The sequence below is a fragment of the Hyla sarda genome, chromosome 9 (genome assembly GCF_029499605.1).
Source record: "Hyla sarda isolate aHylSar1 chromosome 9, aHylSar1.hap1, whole genome shotgun sequence".
NCBI classification, from domain to species: domain Eukaryota; kingdom Metazoa; phylum Chordata; class Amphibia; order Anura; family Hylidae; genus Hyla; species Hyla sarda.
In genome coordinates this window covers 145920140-145940854 of record NC_079197.1, presented here as the reverse complement: position 1 = coordinate 145940854, position 20715 = coordinate 145920140, and the positions used below count along the sequence as shown (strand labels likewise).

Here is a 20715-nt window from a genome sequence, read left to right as displayed (position 1 = left end):
GTATGTCTACGGGGGGCCGGGAGGAGCGCATAGGCCTCTATGCCGATGATATGGTGTTATTCCTCTCTGACCCTACATTGATGCTACCTTATGTCATGACACTCATGGACCGATTTGGGTATTTTTCTGGTCTACTCATCAACTGGACTAAGTCTGCAGTGATGCCGCTTCTGTCTAGGGATTGGCCCCCGGTAATGAATGGCCTCCCGGTGGTTTCCTCATTTAAGTATTTGGGGGTGCACATTCACAGAGATCCTTTGCTTGACCTGTCCGCCAACATACTCACTCTACTTCCTTATGTTAAAGCGAAGTTCTGGGTGTGGACCACGCTCCCATTGTCGGTCGCTGGCCGAATCAATCTTATTAAACTCATTGTCTTACCTAAGTGCCTTTATGCGCTGGAGCATGCCTCAGTGCCTGTACCTAGACACTTCTTTGATTCTCTTCAATCCCTTCTTTCACCATTTATTTGGGGCCCCAATAGACCTAAAATTCGGCTAACCACGTTACAACGCCCCAAGCTGGCGGCGGGAATGTCACTCCCTGATTTTTATTTATATTATTTGGCCGGTCAACTTCGGTATATCAGGCACTGGATCTCTGGGGATGTGGTGCCGGACTCCGAACAGTCCCTAGCTAGGTCTGTCCCGATGATGTCCCTTAGGATGCTGCTAGATAGTCCGGTCCTGGGTGGTAGAGCTTATCTCCAACTTCATAAGCTGGCTATAAAGGTGTGGCGGGCTGTTAAGGGGATATATGGATATACTGACATCGCTGAGGATACCCCTCTATGGCATAATCCTCAACTTCCTCAAGTGAGCGATGCTCTGGACCCAGTCTTCTGGCAGAACGCGGGGGTGCTCACCTTGGGGCAGGTTTATCGTGACAATGTGCTCTGTTCATTTGATCAGTTGCAATCCGGTCATGCTCTTCCCAGAAACAGTTTTTTTAAATACCTCCAGCTCCGACACGCCCTGAATGCCCAGTTCCCCATTGGGAGCCCATTGATATCGGCGTTTCCCCTCATCGGGGTTCTGAAGTCACAGGGTCCCAGGGGGCTGGTGTCCATCCTGTACACGCACCTTATTCAGGCCAAGAACTCCCGCACTCCAGTACCGGCGGTCCGGCATTGGGAATCCCATATCCCTAATTTGACTAAGGATGTATGGGAGGACATTTTTTCCTCCCACATGTTAGTGTCCCCGGCGGCGAATAATAAATTGATCCAATTGAACATTATACACTATAGTTATATCACTCCTTTAAGGCTCAATAGAATGGGTCGTTCAGACTCCGATGCTTGTCATCGTTGTAGCGCTGCCAGGGCAGACTTTTGGCATTTGATTTGGGCCTGCCCATATATCGCAGCTTTCTGGCATGCAGTGCTCACTTTTTTAGCTACTCTAGCCCAACCTTCCCTATCTCTTGATCCTTTGATCTGCCTTTTTGGTATCTTAGATGAAGAGATATGGACACATCACGTACGTACGTTTTTGCGGGAAACTCTGTTCTTGGCCAGGAAGGCTATTGCTCTTAAATGGATGGACCCCGGCTCTCCTACCCTGACTCAATGGAAGGCTATGGTGAATGCTACATTGCCTTTCTCACACATAGTGTACAAAAATAGGAAGTGCCCGGGTAAATTTTATTCAGTGTGGGGTGGTTGGTGTTCCTCTCCCTTGACTCAATGCTCGTATTCTGTGACTCCCTCTGGGACAGTGTAAGATACATTGATGCTATGCTTGCTCTCTGTGGTATCTACTAACCTTCGGTTCTCTTTCTGTGTAAGTTTGTCGATTCTCTTTCTACCTCTTTGGATGCGTGGGTGCCTTTCGGGATTATTTATCATGGGTTATTTGATGGTACCGCTAACTAGTGATAGTATTGGTGCTCCTCGCGGGATGGTATACGATTGCTAATTTTGGCGAATGTTCGCCTTCATGTTCTATATTGTTTTCAGTCTCCCTACCTCAGTTGGGTAGTGTTTTATGACTTCGACGTTTACCATGTGATGTAACCTGGAGTATCCTGTCGCTTACATTCTGTAAATTGATGTATGGTCTCATGACCCTTTTCTATGTATTGTGGATATGCTTCATGTTCACTTTAATGGGCCTGTGGTCTACAGTTATTTACTTTTCAATAAAACGAATTTAAAAAAAAAAAGAATTTATTTGCAAGTTATGGTGGAAAATAAGTATTTGGTCAATAACAAAAGTTAATCTCAATACTTTGTTATAAATACCCTTTGTTGGCAATGACAGAGGTCAGACGTTTTCTATACGTCTTCACAAGGTTTTCACACACCGTTTTGGCCCATTCCTCCATGCAGATCTCCTCTAGAGCAGTGATGTTTTGGAGCGGTCGCTGGGCAACAGGGGCTTTCAACTCCCTCCAAAGATTTTCTATCGGATTGAGATCTGGAGACTGGCTGGGCCACTCCAGGACCTTGAAATCCTTCTTACGAAGCCACTCCTTCTTTGCCCGGGCAGTGTGTTTGGGATCATTGTCATGCTGAAAGACCCAGCCACGTTTCATCTTCAATGCCCTTGCTGATGGAAGGAGGTTTTCACTCAAAATCTCACAATACATAGCCCCATTCATTATTTCCTTTACACGGATGAGTCATCCTGGTCCCTCTGCTGACAAACAGCCCCAAAGCATGATGTTTCCATCCCCATGCTTCTCAGTAGGTATGGTGTTCTTTGGATGCAACTCAGCATTCTTTCGCCTCCTAACACCACGAGTTGAGTTTTTACCAACAAGTTCTACTTTGGTTTCATCTGACCATATGACATTCTCCCAATCCTCTTCTGGATCAGCCAAATTATCTCTATCAAACTTCAGACGGGCCCGGACATGTACTGGCTTAAGCAGGGGGATACGATTGGACCTGCATGATTTGAGTCCCTGGCGGTGTAGTGTTACTGATTGTAGACTTTGTTACTTTGGTCCCAGCTCTCTGCAGGTCATTCACTAGGTCCCCCGTGTAGTTCTGGGATTTTGACACCACGGGGTGAGATCTTTCGTGGAGCACCAGATCGAGGGAGATTATCAGTGGTCTCGTATGTCTTCCATTTTCTAATAATTGCTCGCACAGTTGATTTCTTCACACCAAGCTGCTTACCTATTGCAGATTCAGTCTTCCCAGCCAGGTGCAGGTCTACAATTTTGTTTCTGGGGTCCTTCGACAGCTCTTTGGTCTTGACAATAGTGGAGTTTGGAGTGTGACTGTTTGAGGTTGTGGACAAGTGTCTTTTACACTGATAACAAGTTCAAACAGATAACGAATGGAGGACAGAGGAGACTTGAAGAAGTTACAGGTCCGGGAAAGCTAGGAATCTTGCTTGTTTGAAGGTGACCAAATATTTTACTGAGGAGTTTACAAATTAATTCATTAGAAATCCTACAATATGATTTCCTGTATTCTTTCCCTCCATTATGTCTCTCATAGTTGAGGTATACCTATGATGAAAATTACAGGCCTCTCTACTCTTTTAAAATGGGAGAACTTGCACAATTGGTGACTGACTAAATACATTTTTGCCCCACTGTAGGTTCCCTTTCAAATCATGTTACGAAAAATGTATGTCTTAATTTAATCTACTTGGCCCACAACTAGGTCTATTTAAAAAAAAAAACCTTGACAATGATATATTTTTTATTTCATGGCATCATTAAGTAGCTGAGAGAGCATAATAAAATAATGCCTGTAATAAGATTTGACATGTTCTAGGGCAGTGATTTGCAACTAGGGTATATCCATTGTAAATCCACTTCGTGTAGTCTTCTCCGAACTTGTCCTAGAGATTAGTCAGGACCTGAACACCCAGACCTGAACTGATGAAAACTTCACGTCTCTACACAGTCAGTGGACAGTGCCCATTTAAGGGGTTTCTCTGTGGCCACAATCATTGAAGTTGGCCACAGTGTTAACCTTCAGTGAAAATTGTATGTCTAAATAAAAATGAAAGGAAAGTAATCTAACTTGTTGCCCTGGCGACAGACGAGTCACTACTAACCTGAATCCATAATGTGGTTGTTCCGCAGGTCCAGGATCTGTATACAGCTGTTGAACTTTAGTACATTTCCCAGCTGGGCCGAGTCTTGTAAGCTGTTTAGACGGTTGTCAGCGAGGTAAAGCTCCCGTAATACTATGTTCATCTTTAAAGCAGTGGCTGATGTGGAAAATCAAAGGCAATTTTTTAACCATGCAAACCATACGTCTGGAGAACAAAAACTGTTTATTCAGTAATGCAAACATGTCTATATCCACTGCCTGCTTCTCTGAATGGCCCCCCTGCTGCCTCTTGTGCATGTATACTAATGGATACATCTATAGCTTTCAAATGCACCAAAGTACAAAAGAATTATATATAAACTTAAACAGAGTCTGTCATAAGTTTCATGTTGCCCTAACCAGGGGCATTCTTCAACTGGCATTACAATACACTGTGGCATTTTAGAGAAATGCTTATTTTAAAGATGAGCTGAGAACATAGTATACAGTCAAGGAGGGGACTCTCTGCACTATATCTTACCCTATATGCGTATACTAGAGTGTTTCCAAACCAAGGCCCCTTAGCTGTTGCAAAACAACTCAAAGCATGCCCGGACAGAGTTGAAGTTTTGCAACAGCTGGAGGCACCCTGGTTGGGAAACACTGGTACAGTGATCCCTCAACTTACAATGGCCTCAACATACAATAGTTTCAACATTCAATGGTCTTTTCTGGACCATTGTAACTTGAAACCAGAATCAACATACAATGTACAGACAGTCCAGATCTGTGAAACGTGTCAATGGCTGGAAGAACCGACCAATCAGAATGGGCATTTTACTGGTAAATCACCTCTATTACTGAAGTACATGCACTGAATGGCTGTCTGGTAGCGCCCCCTACAGTACAGGGAGGTATTACATGTTCTGTACTACTCTTTACCTGTGCCAGGGTTAGTTGCTCCTTTTGGACACCAAGTAAGGGCGGCTCCATTTGGGACACTGTGTGTGTACTGTATAGGACCCTGAAGACGCTCCTGTCCTCTACATAAACCATTGTTTCCCAACCAGGGTACCTCCAGCTGTTGCAAAACTACGACTCCCAGCATGCCCGGACAGCCAGCGGCTGTCCGGGCATGCTGGGAGTTGTAGTTTTGCAACAGCTGGAGGCACCCTGGTTGGGAAACACTGACATAGACAGTGATTACAGCTCCCAGCAGATCTTTCTTACTTTCATATATAAGGACTTGCTTTATCTATATTAGTTATCTACTTATTTTTCTTTAATCCTCACTTTTTCCTATTTTTGGATGACATTTTGGTGGCTTCAGAACCAATTACCAGGTTTCCATAGAATTATGGTCTCAATATACAATGGTTTCAACATACATTGGTCGTCCTGGAACAAATTAATATTGTAACTTGAGGGACCACTGTATAGTGACAGTAGGTGACATTTGTGGCTATAATACACAGGTGTAATAGGATATTAGTTTTGCTATTTTCTGTTGGATGCTCAACATACATAAAGTGGTATAAGACAAACAAAAGGAATCATAAAAGCTTTGAAATAGATTATTCGGCCTCAGCCAGAGTTTGCCTGATAGAAAAGGGTTTAAGAGTGGTACTCCGCCCCTAGACATCCTATCCCCTATACAAAGGATAGGGGATAAGATGTCTGATCGCAGGGGTCCGGCCTCTGGGACCCTCTGGTATCTCCGTGCATCACCCGCTGCTCCCATAGACATGAATAGGGGGGAGATTGACCGCTAGGACTCCTCCTTCATCTCCTGTTTGGGATCCCACTCTCGGGGCTATACTTTGCTACAATCTCCTCCTTCAGTCTTGGACGGTAATGGGCCAACACTCCTGCCAATCTCAGAAGTAGTGGTATTGATGAGAAGTCAGGTCCTATACAGGAGATCACGGGGTGCCAGAGGTCAGACACTTATCCCTTATCTTGTGGATAGTGGATAAGTCAGGTTAGGTAGCGGATGTCCCGTAACTTTAGCAATTTAGTGAATTGCTGGGACTGGTAACGGGTACCCAGTGATCTCGTAGCTTTAACCCTTGCACTATCACTAACTCTCTAGTGTCTCTCTTTTTCCATTTTTTCGAATAAAATAATGTAAACGCAAACAAATATTTGGTATCATTTGTGTGCGTAAATGACCAAACTATTAAAGAGTAACTTTCATGAAACCTTTCTGGTCACTTCATATACCAGGGAAAAAAAAAAAAAAAAAAGAACAGAAATCGATCAAAAAGTACAGTTGTGTATATGTAAAAATAAAAAAAAGTGTTATAGGGGTTACAAAAGGACAATTTTAAGCATACTCTTTTTGAAAAGTAGTAATATAAAATAAAACCTATAGAAATTGTGTATCGTCATTGTATGTACCTACAAAATAACAATAACATGTAATTTTTACCGACAAGTGCACTGCGTAAAAAATTAAAACCACCCAAAAGTTGCGAAATTGTGTTTGTTTTTTTATTTTATTCCACAAATAATAATTTTTTGTTTCACTGTAGATTTTGTGGTAAAATGAGCCATGTCATTATGGCTATAAAAAGGCGAGAAAACACACATATGAAAAATCGCTGCATCCTTAACCCAATTAAGGACCAGGCCAATTTTATTTTTGCGTTTTCGTATTTTCCTCCTCGCCTTCTAAAATCCATAACTCTTTTCTATTTCCATTCACAGACCCATATGAGGGCTTGTTTTTTGAGCGACCAATTGTACTTTGTAATAGGGATCGACCGATTATCGGTTTGGACGATATTATCGGCCGATATTCACGATTTTGGACGTTATCGGTAATTAACTTGGCGATAATCCGATAATGCCCCCCCCCACCGCACCGCACGCCGCCCCCACCGTCGCTGTCCCATTGCCTCCCCCACCAACTCCCCCATCCCCGGTTTTATAATTACCTGTTCCCGGGGTCTGGGGCCCGCGCTACTTCTGGCTCCTGCTGCGTCCTGTGTTACGCTGTGCGCTGCGCAATGACAAGTGATGTCCTCACGCGACGTCACCATCAGTGCGCACAGTGACAGCGCAGGACGGGAGCCATAAGTAGCGCAGGCCCCGGACCCCAAGAACAGGTAATTATAAAGCCGGCGGTGGGAGTGGGCGTCAGCGGCGGGGGTGGGGGTTAGCAGCGGAGGTTGGGAGGACCCCCGGACAGGCAGGGGGAGAGAAGCGGGTGGCGGCGGCAGTATCTGGCCCAGCAAAAGCTGCTGCAGATCATTGATTTAAAGCGCCCGCTTTAAATCAATGATCTGCAGCGGCTTCTTCGGGGCCGGGGGGGGGGTGTGATGAAATAGCCGATAACTTATACCGGAATATCGGTATAAGTTATCGGCCTGAAAGGCCACAGATTATCGTATCAGCCCTAAAAATCAATATTGGTCGATCCCTACTTTGTAATGACATCACTCATTTTACCCTAAATGTATGATAAATCCCAAAAAATATTTTTTTACACTGTACACTTTACGATAAAAGTGACATGTTTTCTTTATTGTGGGTCAATACGATTAAAGTGATACCCATGGTGACATGCTTTGCTATTATTGTACTGCTTCAAAAAAAAAATCTCAAACTTTTTTTTTTTTTTTTTTTTTTTTTTTTTTTTTTTTTTTACAAAATCAGTATGTTTAAAATTAACCTATTTTGACCACCTATAACTTTCTCATTTTTCCGTATATGGGGATGTGTGAGCGCTAATTTTTTGTGCCATGATCTGTGGTTTTCTCAGTACCACTTTTGCGTATATGTGACTTTTTGATCGCTTTTTCTAAAAAAAAAAAAAAAAATGAGAACTTTGCTCTCAGAATAAACATCTATCAATCACTCACCCAGCAACATCAGGGGTCTTCCAGAGAGACTGGTGTTCTCAAGGTGCAGGACAGTCAAGCTGCTGCTGATGCGTAGTGCCCGAGCCACAAATGGCGCAGAATGGTCCAGCAAGGGGGTATTTCTTGCATCCAAATACTGCAGGCAATTTGTCTGCAAAAACAAAACCTCATGGTTACATCATTGACAAATTACTTATGTACAGATGCTTAAATATACTAACATTCTCACATATATATATACACATATACATATATACAAACACACACCTACATTAGATATATATAAAAATATATATCTAGTACTAGTAACATAGTTCATAAGGTTTAAAAAAAGATCAGAGTCCATCAAGTTAAACCTAGATCCCTATTGGGTCCCTACTGAGTTGATTCAGAGGAATGCAAAAAACCCTTATACTAGAGGTAAAAATTTAAGAATTAAAAGGGGTATTCCAGGAATTTTTTTTTATTTGACTATGCTACAGGGGCTGTAAAGTCAGTGTAGTTCATAATATAGTGTCTGTACCTGTGTGTGACTGTTTTCTCACAATTCTTATGCGATTATCACCCCAATATTTAACAGCATACAAAATGACTGTTGTCTCAGATTTTTCCCAGCTTGCAATGCGGCCGAGACCTGACTCACTAGTCAGCTGATGACAGGGAGCCTGTCTGCTTCAATGGGTGGAGAGATCGCTTGGTGAGAGAGAGATCAATCTGCAACTAATGCAACAGCTGTGGGCACCATGATTGAAAACCACAGGTCTTCTGAATGGCTAATGTGTGGGAGGGAGGAAAATGAAATTATGGGTTTTGTAGTTAAAAAAAAACTCAAACAGGAAATAGTTCACAAAAAGCTAGCCACAGTATTATGGTAATCTCACAACATAGCCATTTAGCCCCAAGACAAGCGCAGATCCTTCCTAAGCATGTCCATTACTGTCTGCCAGGTACGTACTAAAATCACCTTATGGTGGATAATCCCTTTAATTCCTGAATCCAAATATGGCATCAGAATAAATCCCTGGATCAACGTGCTGTCCCTATAAATCTAGTATACATAACCAGAAATGTTATCACTCTCTAGAAATGCATCCAGACCCCTTTTGTACTCTTTTACAGAGCTCACATGACCACCTCCTCAGGGAGAGAATCCCACAGTCTCACTGCTCTTACAGTAAAGAACCCACGTCTGTGCTGGTGTAGAAACCTTCTTTCCTCTAGACGTAGAGGATGCCCCCTTGTTATAGATAAAGTCCTGGGTATAAATAGATCATGGGAGAGATCACTGTACTGTCCCCTGATATATTTATACATAGTTATTAGGTCTCCCCTAAGCCTTCTTATTTCTAAACTAAATAACCCTAATTGTGATAATCTTTCTGGGTACTGTAGTCCTCCCATTCCCCGTATTACTTTGGTTGCCCGTCTTTGAACCCTCTCCAGCTCCACTATATCTTTCTTGTACACTGGTGCCCAGTACTGTACACAGTATTCCATGTGTGGTCTGACCAGTACTGTACACAGTATTCTATGTGTGGTCTGACCAGTACTGTACACAGTATTCTATGTGTGGTCTGACTAGTGATTTGTACTACTACTACATGCAATACACATAAGTATAGATATTCTCTGATCAGAATGCAGCCAAACTACAGAAAATAAGATTCCAGCATCAAATATAGGTAATTGCTTGAAAACAATGACTTCAGCCTTGGAGAGGATTCAGTCACAAGATGAGCCAGCCTTACCTTACGCATCATATGGGCAGCAGCCTGCCATCCCCGAGTGCCAATGTGCTTGTTAAAGGAGATGTTCAGATGTGTTGCTGATTCATAATACTCAATCATGTCAAACAAAGCCGAGGCTCCCTGTAAAAAAAAGAAGAGGTAAAGAAGGAATGATAAAACTATAGACCTAGCAGGTACAGATATGATAAGAAACAAGTGTCAATAGTGTATGCTAACAGGATCGTGCACACTCAGATGCCTCCAGATCTTCCAATTAAATGATCAGAAGGGACCAGGTCACAATCTCTGGGTTCCTGTACTAAAACTGCAATGATCATATGCTCCACTCTTAACAACTTACATCCTCGTCCAGGTTTGTCTGCTCCAAATCCACCATCTTAAACTGCACCCGCTTAAAGATTTCCTCCAATGCCTCGCATGCCTTATGGTCCAATTTCTCCCCTGTGGAAAAAAATGGTTGAAGAAAACGGTTTACATCAGTGTATGCAATCCAGAGTACCTCCAGCTGTTGCAAAACTACAACTCCTAGCATACCCGGACAGCGGAAAGTAGCTCTGTGTGTCCACTCATAGAGGACATAGAGAGCTACGGGGCTGCAACCATGAGCTCGCTCTGCAGTCCCTTTGTTACTGCTGTCGGTGCATCTGTTAAATATGCTGCGGATGCGCCTTGTGACCCTGCCCTTGAAGAGACTGTTTCTTCAACAAAACCCCACCCAACCTTAGGACAGGTATTTTATTAAATATGTAGGGAAAGCAACTTTAAATTTAAAAAAACAAACAAACATATATGTTTCCGTGGTAACAGACTACAAAGAAACCATGTGTAGTCTGACCTTGCATTTATACTCTGTTCTGTCCTTAATTCACACTGATGTGGTCCACAAAAAAAAAAAAAAAAAAAAGCAGAGGACAGGTGGATGTATAGGTGACAGCCAGACTGTAATCACAGATGGCTACAAGAGACTACACAAAGCTTTTGGATCGGAGACATAAGAGGTCTTACCCTTGAGATCCAGGTTGTCAACTCTCCCTGAAAGATCAGTCAGATCCTGCAAGAAACAGAGCACCCCAGGCTTAGATCACTTTAGACGCTCTACACTGAAGAAAAGCATTGGATTCAACAGTAAAGCATGAAGTTCACAATAAAAGTCTAAAAATGGTTCAGTTGACAAAAAAAGACAAAGTACTGCTGGCTGAACACTAGAGATGAGCAAACTTCCAGTAATTCCATTCGTCACAAACTTCTCGGCTCGGCGGTTTGCTGTCTTTATCCTGCATAAATGAGTTCAGCTTTCAGGTGCTCCGGTGGGCTGGAAAAGATGGATACAGTCCTAGGAGAGAGTCTCCAGCCCACCGAAGCACCTGAAAGCTGAACTAATGTATGCAGGATAAAGTCAGCAAAACGCCGAGCCGAGAAGTTCGTGACAAATCGAATTACTGTAAGTTCACTCATCTCTAGTGAACACTTCATCATCTTGGTTCCACCAGAACTTTAAACAAGGGAAAGCTCCTGATGTGCATGTCCAATGTATTTATGGGGCCACTTGGCCCACATCAGGCAGATATAGGTCTATATACCTTTTTTTTTTTCTACAGTATGGAAAAGTGCAGTATTGCATTATTCGACTCTCCCCTCAAGGAAAGTGCGATGTTTCAGCTAACGGATGTTAGCCGAAACGTTACACTTTATGCTCTGATGCGATAAAAGACTTTTAGCCTGCATTCTACTGGACCTCGTGACTGGTGCTGTTTCCTTGAGGGGAGAGTCGTATTTGGATCCAGTATGGAAAACTGTGGGATACCATGCACCGCACTAGAGGCCATCCTGTGCTGAATCTCCTACAATCCTCATTGTACTGAGTTATTCTATACAGAGGTAGTCATCAAAATTGTATCCTGCCTTCCTCTTCCAACCATATATGCCTTCATTTTAATTACAACAGCTGGCTATGGTAACATAAAAGGGGTACTCCACTGGCCAGCGTGGAACTAAATGTTCTGAATGCTGTTTTCACGCTGCGGGGTCGGCCACGCCTCCTCAATGCAAGTCTATGGGAGGGGGCGTGGTGACTGCCCCTCCCCCTCCCATAGACTTGCATTGAGGGGACGTGGCCGTGATGTCACGAGCGGTGTGGCCGACCCCCCACAGCGTGAAAACAGCATTCAGAACATTTAGTTCCACGCTGGCCAGTGGAGTACCCCTTTAATATAAGCAGCTCTGTTGAGTGTGACTGATGGGGGAATAAAGCAGTAGTGCACTCACTACTGCTAATATGTGACAGAAATTATTAAATGAGTATTGTGCGTATGCATTTGTAATAAAAAAAAAATAATAATTATATATATATATATATATATATATATATATATATATATATACATACACATACATATACACACACACATACACACACACACACACACACACACACACACACACGGGCTGGACAAAATTATTGGCACCCTTTCAAAATTGTGGAAAAATAAGATTGTTTCAAGCATGTGATGCTCCTTTAAACTCACCTGGGGCAAGTAACAGGTGTGGGCATTATAAAAATCACACCTGAAAGCAGATAAAAAGGAGAGAAGTTCACTTAGTCTTTGTATTGTTTGTCTGTGTGTGCCACACTAAGCATGGACAACAGAAAGAAGAGAACTGTGTGAGGACTTGAGAACCAAAATTGTGGAAAAATATCAACCATCTCAAGGTTACAAGTCCATCTCCAGAGATCTAGATTTGCCTTTGTCCACAGTGTGCAACATTATCAGGAAGTTTGCAACCCATGGCACTGTAGCTTATCTCCCTGGGAGTGGATGGAAGAGAAAAATTGATGAAAGGTGTCAATGTAGGATAGACCAGATGGTGGATAAGCAGCCCCAAACAAGTTCCAAAGATATTCAAGCTGTCCTGCAGGCTCAGGGAGCATCAGTGTCAGCACAAACTATCCATCAACTTTTAAGTGAATTGAAACACTATGGCAGGAGACCCAGGAGGACCCCACTGCTGACACAGAGACATAAAAAAGCAAGACTACATTTTGCCAAAATTAACTTGAGTAAGCCAAAATCCTTCTGGGAAAATGTCTTGTGGACAGATGAGACCAAGATAGAGCTTTTTGGTAAAGCACATCATTCTACTGTTTACCAAAAACAGAATGGGGCCTAAAAAGAAAAGAACGCAGTACCTACAGTGACATATGGTGGAGGGTCAATGATGTTTTGGGGTTGTTTTGCTGCCTCTGGCACTGGGTGCCTTGAATGTGTACAAGGCATCATGAAATCTGAGAATTACCAACGGGTCGCACTGTACAGCCCAGTGTCAGAAAGTTGGGTTTGCGTCTGAGATCTTGGGTCTTCCAGCAGGACAATGACCCCAAACATACATCAAAAAGCACCCAGAAATGGATGGCAACAAAGCGCTGGAGAGCTCTGAAGTGGCAGCAATGAGTCCAGATCTAAATCCCATTGATCACCTGTGGAGAGATCTTAAAATTGCTGTTGGGAAAAGGCGAAGAGATGAGCGAACTTACAGTAAATTCAATTAGTCACAAACTTCTCAGCTCGGCAGTTGATGAGTCTCCTAGGACTGTATCCACCTTTTCCAGCCCACCTGAGCACCTAATTTATGCAGGAAAAGTCATCAACTGCCGAGCCGAGAAGTTCGTGACGAATCAAATTTACTGTAAGTTCGCTCATCTCGAGCGCCTTCCAATAAGAGAGACCTAGAGCAGTTTGCAAAGGAAGAGTGGTCCAACATTCCGGCTGAGAGGTGTAAGAAGCTTATTGATGGTTATAGGAAGTGACTGATTTCAGTTATTTTTTCCAAAGGATGTGCAACCAAATATTAAATTAAGGGTGCCAATAATTTTGTCCAGCCCATTTTTGGAGTTTGGTGTGACATTATGTCCAATTTGCTTTTTTTCCTCCGTTTTTTGGTTTAGTTCCAATACACACAAAGGGAATAAACATGTGTATAGAAAAACATGTGTTACTGCAATCCTTTTCTGTGAGAAATTTCAGGGGTGCCAACATTTACGGACATGACTGTATACACACACATATATATATACACGCACACACATTTACATTATATAAATTTCCTGATCCCATAGAGGTTGCAGATGGAGCTAGGAGGGGTCTGGTATTACACAAGAAAACTAGTGATGGTGAATGTGCATAATATGGACAAAAAAAATAAAATAAACACAAAACCTGGAGTGCTTTAAGTGTACGGTCAGCTTTTCTCAAGTTATATAGTCTCAGTTGGACTATTGCATTTATACCTCATTGTATACTTTCCCCCAACATAAAGCCCTGGTGTCAGTAAGGTATTCATGGCTACTATCATAGTTTTGCACGTTGAACAATAGTATACAGCCATCTTTACCTGAAGCTGTCGGATAAGCTTTGGGCTCTGTTTACAGTTCAGTTTCTGGCAGGCTTGTGTATAGGACGCGATGACATCTTCCACAGTGACATTCTGGGCTAAAAAAAAAAACAGAAAAACATACATTAATCTCCGCTTGGTGTCATATTTCTGGAAAACAGTTTTGCTGATATTGTTCTAACATTTCCTACTTCTGTATCTGCATCTTAAATGGGCACTGTCTGATCCAAAAACGTTTTATATGTTGTTACTGATATAATGAAATACCTTTTGTAATATGGTTGTTTAAAATTTCTTTACCATTTAATAAAGAAAAGCGCTCCTGAAAATCCAACCACTAGGGGTCCCCATACCAACTGGGACACTAACCAGCCCTACAGCAGCATCAGGCTTGTCCATGAGTCACGAACAAGAGATGACTCATGGACAAGGCTGCATGAGCAGGTGCACCAATCACCTCCCACCACAAGGAGGGACACACCCATTCCCTGTGAGAGGATTTCTAACACTGTGAGCTAAAGTAAAGAGGTATTTTTACAATAAATATAGGCGCTAGAGGCATAACAAATAGATGCACATGATCAGGATTAGCTACTGAGTAAAAAAAAAAAACTTGGGAGCTACGTGGGATCTGACAGGTACAATTTTAGGCCCCATTCACACTACAGAGATTCTGAGCTGAATTTCCAGGCAGAATGGAATTTCAATGTAATTCTGTAGCTTAATTCACACACAAGTTCCATACTGGAACATTCGGCAAGGAATTGGATTCTGGAGGAATCGCCAGAAAAATGTCAATGGGAGGGCACTTATGTCTCCAAACATTAAGCACAGATTCTGAAGAGCACAGAACGGACCCTATAGTGGTTTTTTTTTTGGGAACATTTACAGTGTAAAAGAATGAAAAGCAGCTAAAAGAGTAAAATAATAAACCTAGCATATCAGAGAGGACGTATTGTTTGGCACGTTCGCAGTCACTTTAATCTTGAGATGGGTAGGCATCTCAGACAGTGGATCACCCCATTGCTAAAGACGCACACAAATAGTTGGCCTCAGGAATTCTCCGCTCTGAGCACTGGACCATTCATGGCTGCAATTTACACCTCTTTTAATGTCCAGGGTGTGGTGCTTCCACCAAATCCTACTGTTGTTCTATCTTCAGATCAGAGATCTAGCCAGGCAACACTGACTTTATCACGACCCCTCAATGCACCCATTTTAAATAGCTAGTCCTAAGGCTAAGTTTCCACTTGGTTTTTTTTCCTGCGTTTTTTTGTGTGGAAAAAAACAACAAAAAAAAAATAAAAAAATAAAAAAAACGCCAGTGCAATTTTTGGCTTCCTCCTTTTTTGTCTGGCATTTTGCATTTGAGTGGAAATTGCATTTTTTGCCCCTTTGGCGCTATTTAAAAAAAAAAAAAAAAAGGATGCAGTAGTGATGGGAAATAATTTATTTAACGAAATTTATATTTTTTATAACAAAATTTTAATCCATTTTTAAACAGGGATCAATTTATGTGGGCACTCATGATAGAAATTTACCTCACTCATTCATATTTTCCACCTAGAGTGGGGATTGGCCGGATGGTGGCAGCCAATCACCGCTCTCTGTGGGAAATATGAATGGTGAGTGGTCGGCCGGAGCACAGAGCAGAGATGCGAGCGCAGGAGAAAGCCGCTCCGCATCTCAGGGATGAAGGATAATCGCAGCGGGTGTCAGTAGTTATACCCGCTGTGATCTTTCCTTAACTGCAGGTACTACTACTCCCAACATGGAGCACGCTCTGCTCCATGATGGGAGCTGGAGTACTTGCATTAATAGACAAATCACAGTGAGTGTCACTTCTGACACCCGCTGTGATCCTCCTGTATAATGCATAGATGCGGCCACTCTTCTATGGTCCCCTACAATGACGTATATATACACCTATTCATATTTCCCACAGAGAGCTGTGATTAGCTGGAACCATCTGGCCAATCACATCTCTCTGCGGGAAATATGTGGATACCGATAGGTGTATATATATAAATAGGTGTATATATACATCAGTGCAGGGGACCATAGAAGAGCGGCTGCCCGTATGTATACATTATACAGGAGAATCGCAACAGTGTGTTCCATGCTGGGAGTAGTAGTACTACCTAAAAAATGGAAGAAAAAAAGTGAAACACACACACACTACATTTTTATTATTGTTGGCAACATTTTAGGGCCCTGCCTGCCCACATCAATTGATCCCTGTTTAAAAATGTATAAAAATGTAGTTAAATACGATTTTTTCCATCACTACTGTATCTTTGATTTTTTTTTAATGGTACCCTACGAAATTTTAATAAAAAAAAGGTATCTCCACCACTTATTTTGGATCGCTAAAGTCCAAAAAAGAATAAAAACTGCCTGAAAAAACACGCTCAACATGCTGCGACTTTGCAAAACCGCCAAGGAGCTGAAAATCGGCAGAAAAAAACAAAAACGCCAAAAGGAAAAAAAAAAATGCCAAACTGAAAAACGCAAAGTAGAAGAAGAATTTTGCAATTTCTCAATGATTTACAGCTAACATCTGGCCACAGCGTTTTTTGGCCGAAAAAACGCCATGTGGTAAATTAGGCTAAGTTTCTACTTGTTTTTTAGGGGGAAAAATGCCAGAGACATCAAAGGCATTTACAAGGTATAATGTATGGCCCGTCTTCCTGATATTGAAATCTATAGGTATAACATGGATACATGATGAAATAAGAGCAGCGCCAGGGCAGAGATATACCTTCTACAAATGGGAGATAATCGGTCACAAAATCATTCTTCACTACACCCTATATACTGAGAACCCATAAAATAATGCAACAGTACAAACATCCAAAAATATTGCAACATTTAACCCTTCCATTTTTTAGACATATGCCCCAGGTCCTAAATGTATATATATATATTTTTATAATTATGGCTGGGGGTGGTGTAAAAAAAATTTTTTTTTTCAAACTTAAAAAAAGAGTCCTACTCCCTAGCCGTGTGCCATCTCAGTCAATGTGGCCAATTGTTGTTGAGACTGAGAAAGCCAAGTCAGGCTGGGTTCACACCACGTTTTTTGCAATACAGTTCCCATATACGTATTCAATTTGAAAACCCGTACGGAACTGTATTGAGAACCGTATGTATTGACTCTCCACTGAAAACCGTATGCCAAACGATGCATCAGGTCGTGTCCGTTTTCCATCCTGTACGGTTTTGGCTGCATTCACATCTTGTTTTTGCAATAGGGTTCCCGTATCCAGTTTCAGTGAAAAAACCGTATGCAATCGTATGGCAAACCGTATGTATAGACAGTTCATAGAAAACCGTATGCCAACCGTAGTATCCAGTGGTGTACGTTTTGCATCATTTACGGTTTTATCAGTTTTTTTTCCCATACACAAAACATTTTTTTTATTTTTTACAGAATAGGGACATTTAGTTTTTCTTATTCTCCTTTATTTTTCTTTTTTCAGGTGGGGACTCAGGAACATAGCGTTCACTGTTTCCCCATTTGCGATTGAGGGGGCACAAGCATCGTGGATGTACTGTTAACCCCCTCTCGCCAACAGTCAGCACTTGGGGTGGTACCTTATGGGTCCGGGTCCCCCACTTTTCCCTGCTTGTCTCGCTTTTCAAGCCCGGCATGACGCAGGTGACAAATAAGCTGGCTGAAGACTTAATGAGGTGAGTTCTTCAGATTGAGGTGAGTACAGTGACCCCCCGACCTACGATGGCCCCGACATACGATAATTTCACCATACGATGCCTTTGAATGTCAGGGCCATCGCATAAACGGCTATCCGGCAGCGCAGGCTGCTTCAGCTGCCGCCGGATTGCTGTTTACGGTGCCCCGTGTGGTCCGGTGACGATCACTTACCTGTCCTCGGGGCTCTGGCGCGTCCTCTTCGGGATCCCCTGCATCGTCGGCACTCTCCATCGTCGTCATCGCATCGCTGCGCACGCCGCCCCGTCATCCAATAGGAGCGGCGTGCATAGCGACGTGATGGCGGCGATGGAGAGCGAGGACGCCGGGGAAGCAGAGGCCTTGCCGAAGCGTTCTTTCACAGTTATCAGCAGCCGCGGCTGCCTTTTTTTTACTTTAGTTTCTTCTGTGCTCTGGCCGCATCCTGCCGCCCCTGCTAGTGTTCTCTCTCTTCTCGTTCCCATCCTCACAGCAACTGCGTGAAGGGACACGGACGCTGGTGAGGCTGTTTCATTTTGTTTTATTCATGTCCGAGCCCAGAACTGTTCCTCCCTCTAAACAGGTACCTGGGGCCCTGGTCACCTACTACACTTGTAAGGGCTGTAACTCCAAAATGACTGGGTCTGCTGTACCCACTTGTTCCGCCTGCACCACTGCACCTCCCGACCCGCCCCCCCCCCGACCCACCGCGTCGCACCCCCACCGTAGTGCTGGGCGGTATACCGGTATGGATTTTTGCCCATACCGCTATACCGGTCGGGCCCCTCCCCCACCCTCCGAGTCAATAAAAAAAAATAATAATAATTTTACCCGTAATGGGGGTGGTCCGGGCCATCCATCCTTCCTTCCTGTAGTGTCCGGCGCCATTCCAGGTGGAGGGTGCACCGGTACGGGCTGTCCTTCTCCGGGGGTCCTCTTCTCCACTCCGGGCAGGCTCCGGCCTAGTACGCTGCATAGACGCCGCTACGCCGTGACGTCAGGTGCGTCGCTGCGCATGGTCGTCACTGCGCAGCGGCGTCTATGCAGCGTACTAGGCCGGAGCCTGCCCGGAGTGGAGAAGAGGACCCTCTGAGAAGAAGGACAGCCCGGACCGGTGGACCCTCCACCCGGAATGCCGCCGGACACTACAGGAAGGAAGGATGGATGGCCCGGACCACCCTGACTGGTAGGGGAGAGAAGCGGGTGGTGCCGGCGGCGGCCTATGGCACAGCAAAAGCCACTGCAGTGCATTGATTTAAAGCACCCGCTTTAAATCAATGACCTGCAGCGGTGTCGAGGGGGGATAAATAGCCGATAACTTATACCGATATTCCGGTATAAGTTATCGGCTATCGGCCCTAACCTCCACAGATTGTCGGTATCGTCCTTAAAAAACCGATATCGGTCGATCCCTACTCCTGACCCCCCTGGTATTTCTATTCAGGATGCTCCCCCAGACCCAGTGGGTTCTGCTGCCCCTCCAATATGGGTGTCTTCCCTCTCTCAGTCTATTTCTGACTTGGCGCAGATCTCCCGCTCCGTGGTGACTGCCTTAGAGAGGTCTTCCTTACACCGTTCCCCTAGAGAGCCTCGCTCTCCCTCACCCTATTTTAAACGCTCTCACAAGCGTAATAAGGGTCATTCCTCTGACTCCTCTCTGGAGTCTTGGTACAGGCGTGGGAGTTCCTCTCATGGGCACCGTCCCTCTGCTACGTCTCCAAGCAAGTGTCTTTCTTCTAGAAGACGCTCCCCGAGTGGCCGTTCTGAATCTCCAGAGCGGCGCGCCAGGTCAGTGTCTCCCTCCTCTAAGGCTGCCTCCACCAGTTCCCACTCCCCTGGTGAACTAGTTGATGAGGCTGCTTCTGTCTTTGACTCAGAAGACCACGCAGACATGACCGATACGGTGGACTCATTGGTTTCGGCCATATGAGACACTTTTCGCTTAGAGGACCCAGGAACTTCAGACACTGTCCCTGAAGTTTCCTTTTATCGTGCCCGTCCGGCACCCAAAACGTTCAGCTCCCATGCTGAATTTGAAGCCTTGCTAGAGTCTGCCTGGAGGCACCCTGACAAGAGGTTTCAAGAAATGAAGGTTCAAGCGCGTTATCCCTTTGCTAAGGACCTTATGACCCAGTGGACCTCACCTCCTACGGTGGACCCACCAGTCTCCCGTCTTTCTAAGACCACTACCTTACCTCTGTCCGATGCTGCATCCTTTAAGGATCCAGTGAACAAAAAGGTGGAAACCTTGGCTAAGTTTGCCTTTGAGGCTACGGGTTCATCTCTTCTCCCTACCTTTGCCTCTGCCTGGGTTTCCAGGGCCCTGGCGATTTGGGCATTTCTTCTGGGGCTTCCTCGGAAGAACTGGCCGATTAAATTTTCCTGCTTTCTAAAGTTCTGCGGAATCTGTAGGCACTATATAAATAAATTATTATTATTATTATGTTCTGCTTCCATGCAGTCGGCCCGCTATTCTGTTTTTGCCATGGGTAACCTTGTGGCTCTCCGTAGATCCACGTGGCTTAAAGCCTGGGATGCGGACGCAGCTTCTAAAAGGTCTCTCACTGAGCTTCCTTTTACTGGCTCTCGGCTTTTTGGCAAGCGCCTAGACGAGATCATCTCGGAAGCCACGGGAGGTAAGAGTTCCTTATTACCTCAAAATAAGGCCCGTACTACTGCCTCCCGTGGTAAATCTACCTTTTTTCGGTCCTTTTGGACCTTCGGGGGCACGAAGGGGACTAGGCAGGCGCCTTCTGGGGACAAGAAGGCTCCCTTCTTCCAGATTCGCCCATTCTGGAAATCGGATAACCGTTCGGGCCGCTCTGCGCCCAAGGCGGGTACCCACAATCCCACCTCTGCCCGAAGGGACGGCACCACCCGCGGATTTTTCTCGGGTGGGACCACACAGGTGCAGGACTCCTGGGTCAGAGACGTGGTGTCCAACGGTTACCGGATCGAGTTTGCCTCTCTTCCTAAAGGTTCGTTTTTCCATTTCCCGAGCTCCGCGGTCTCCCTCTTTGG

General features: G+C 44.2%; 1 protein-coding gene across 2 annotated transcripts in view; it reads right to left on the bottom strand.

Moving 5' to 3' along the window:
* The window catches only part of PPP1R37 (protein phosphatase 1 regulatory subunit 37), a 69944-nt gene that overhangs the window by 13502 nt on the left and 35727 nt on the right, over window positions 1-20715 (bottom strand). For both annotated transcript variants that reach the window (XM_056539231.1, XM_056539232.1), the window contains exons 3-8: window positions 14004-14101; window positions 10620-10665; window positions 9955-10055; window positions 9615-9734; window positions 7867-8017; window positions 4023-4178 (exon numbers count right to left, since the gene is read on the bottom strand). In XM_056539231.1, the coding sequence (XP_056395206.1) occupies window positions 4023-4178; window positions 7867-8017; window positions 9615-9734; window positions 9955-10055; window positions 10620-10665; window positions 14004-14101 (672 nt within the window). The remainder of the gene's footprint in view (window positions 1-4022; window positions 4179-7866; window positions 8018-9614; window positions 9735-9954; window positions 10056-10619; window positions 10666-14003; window positions 14102-20715) is intronic.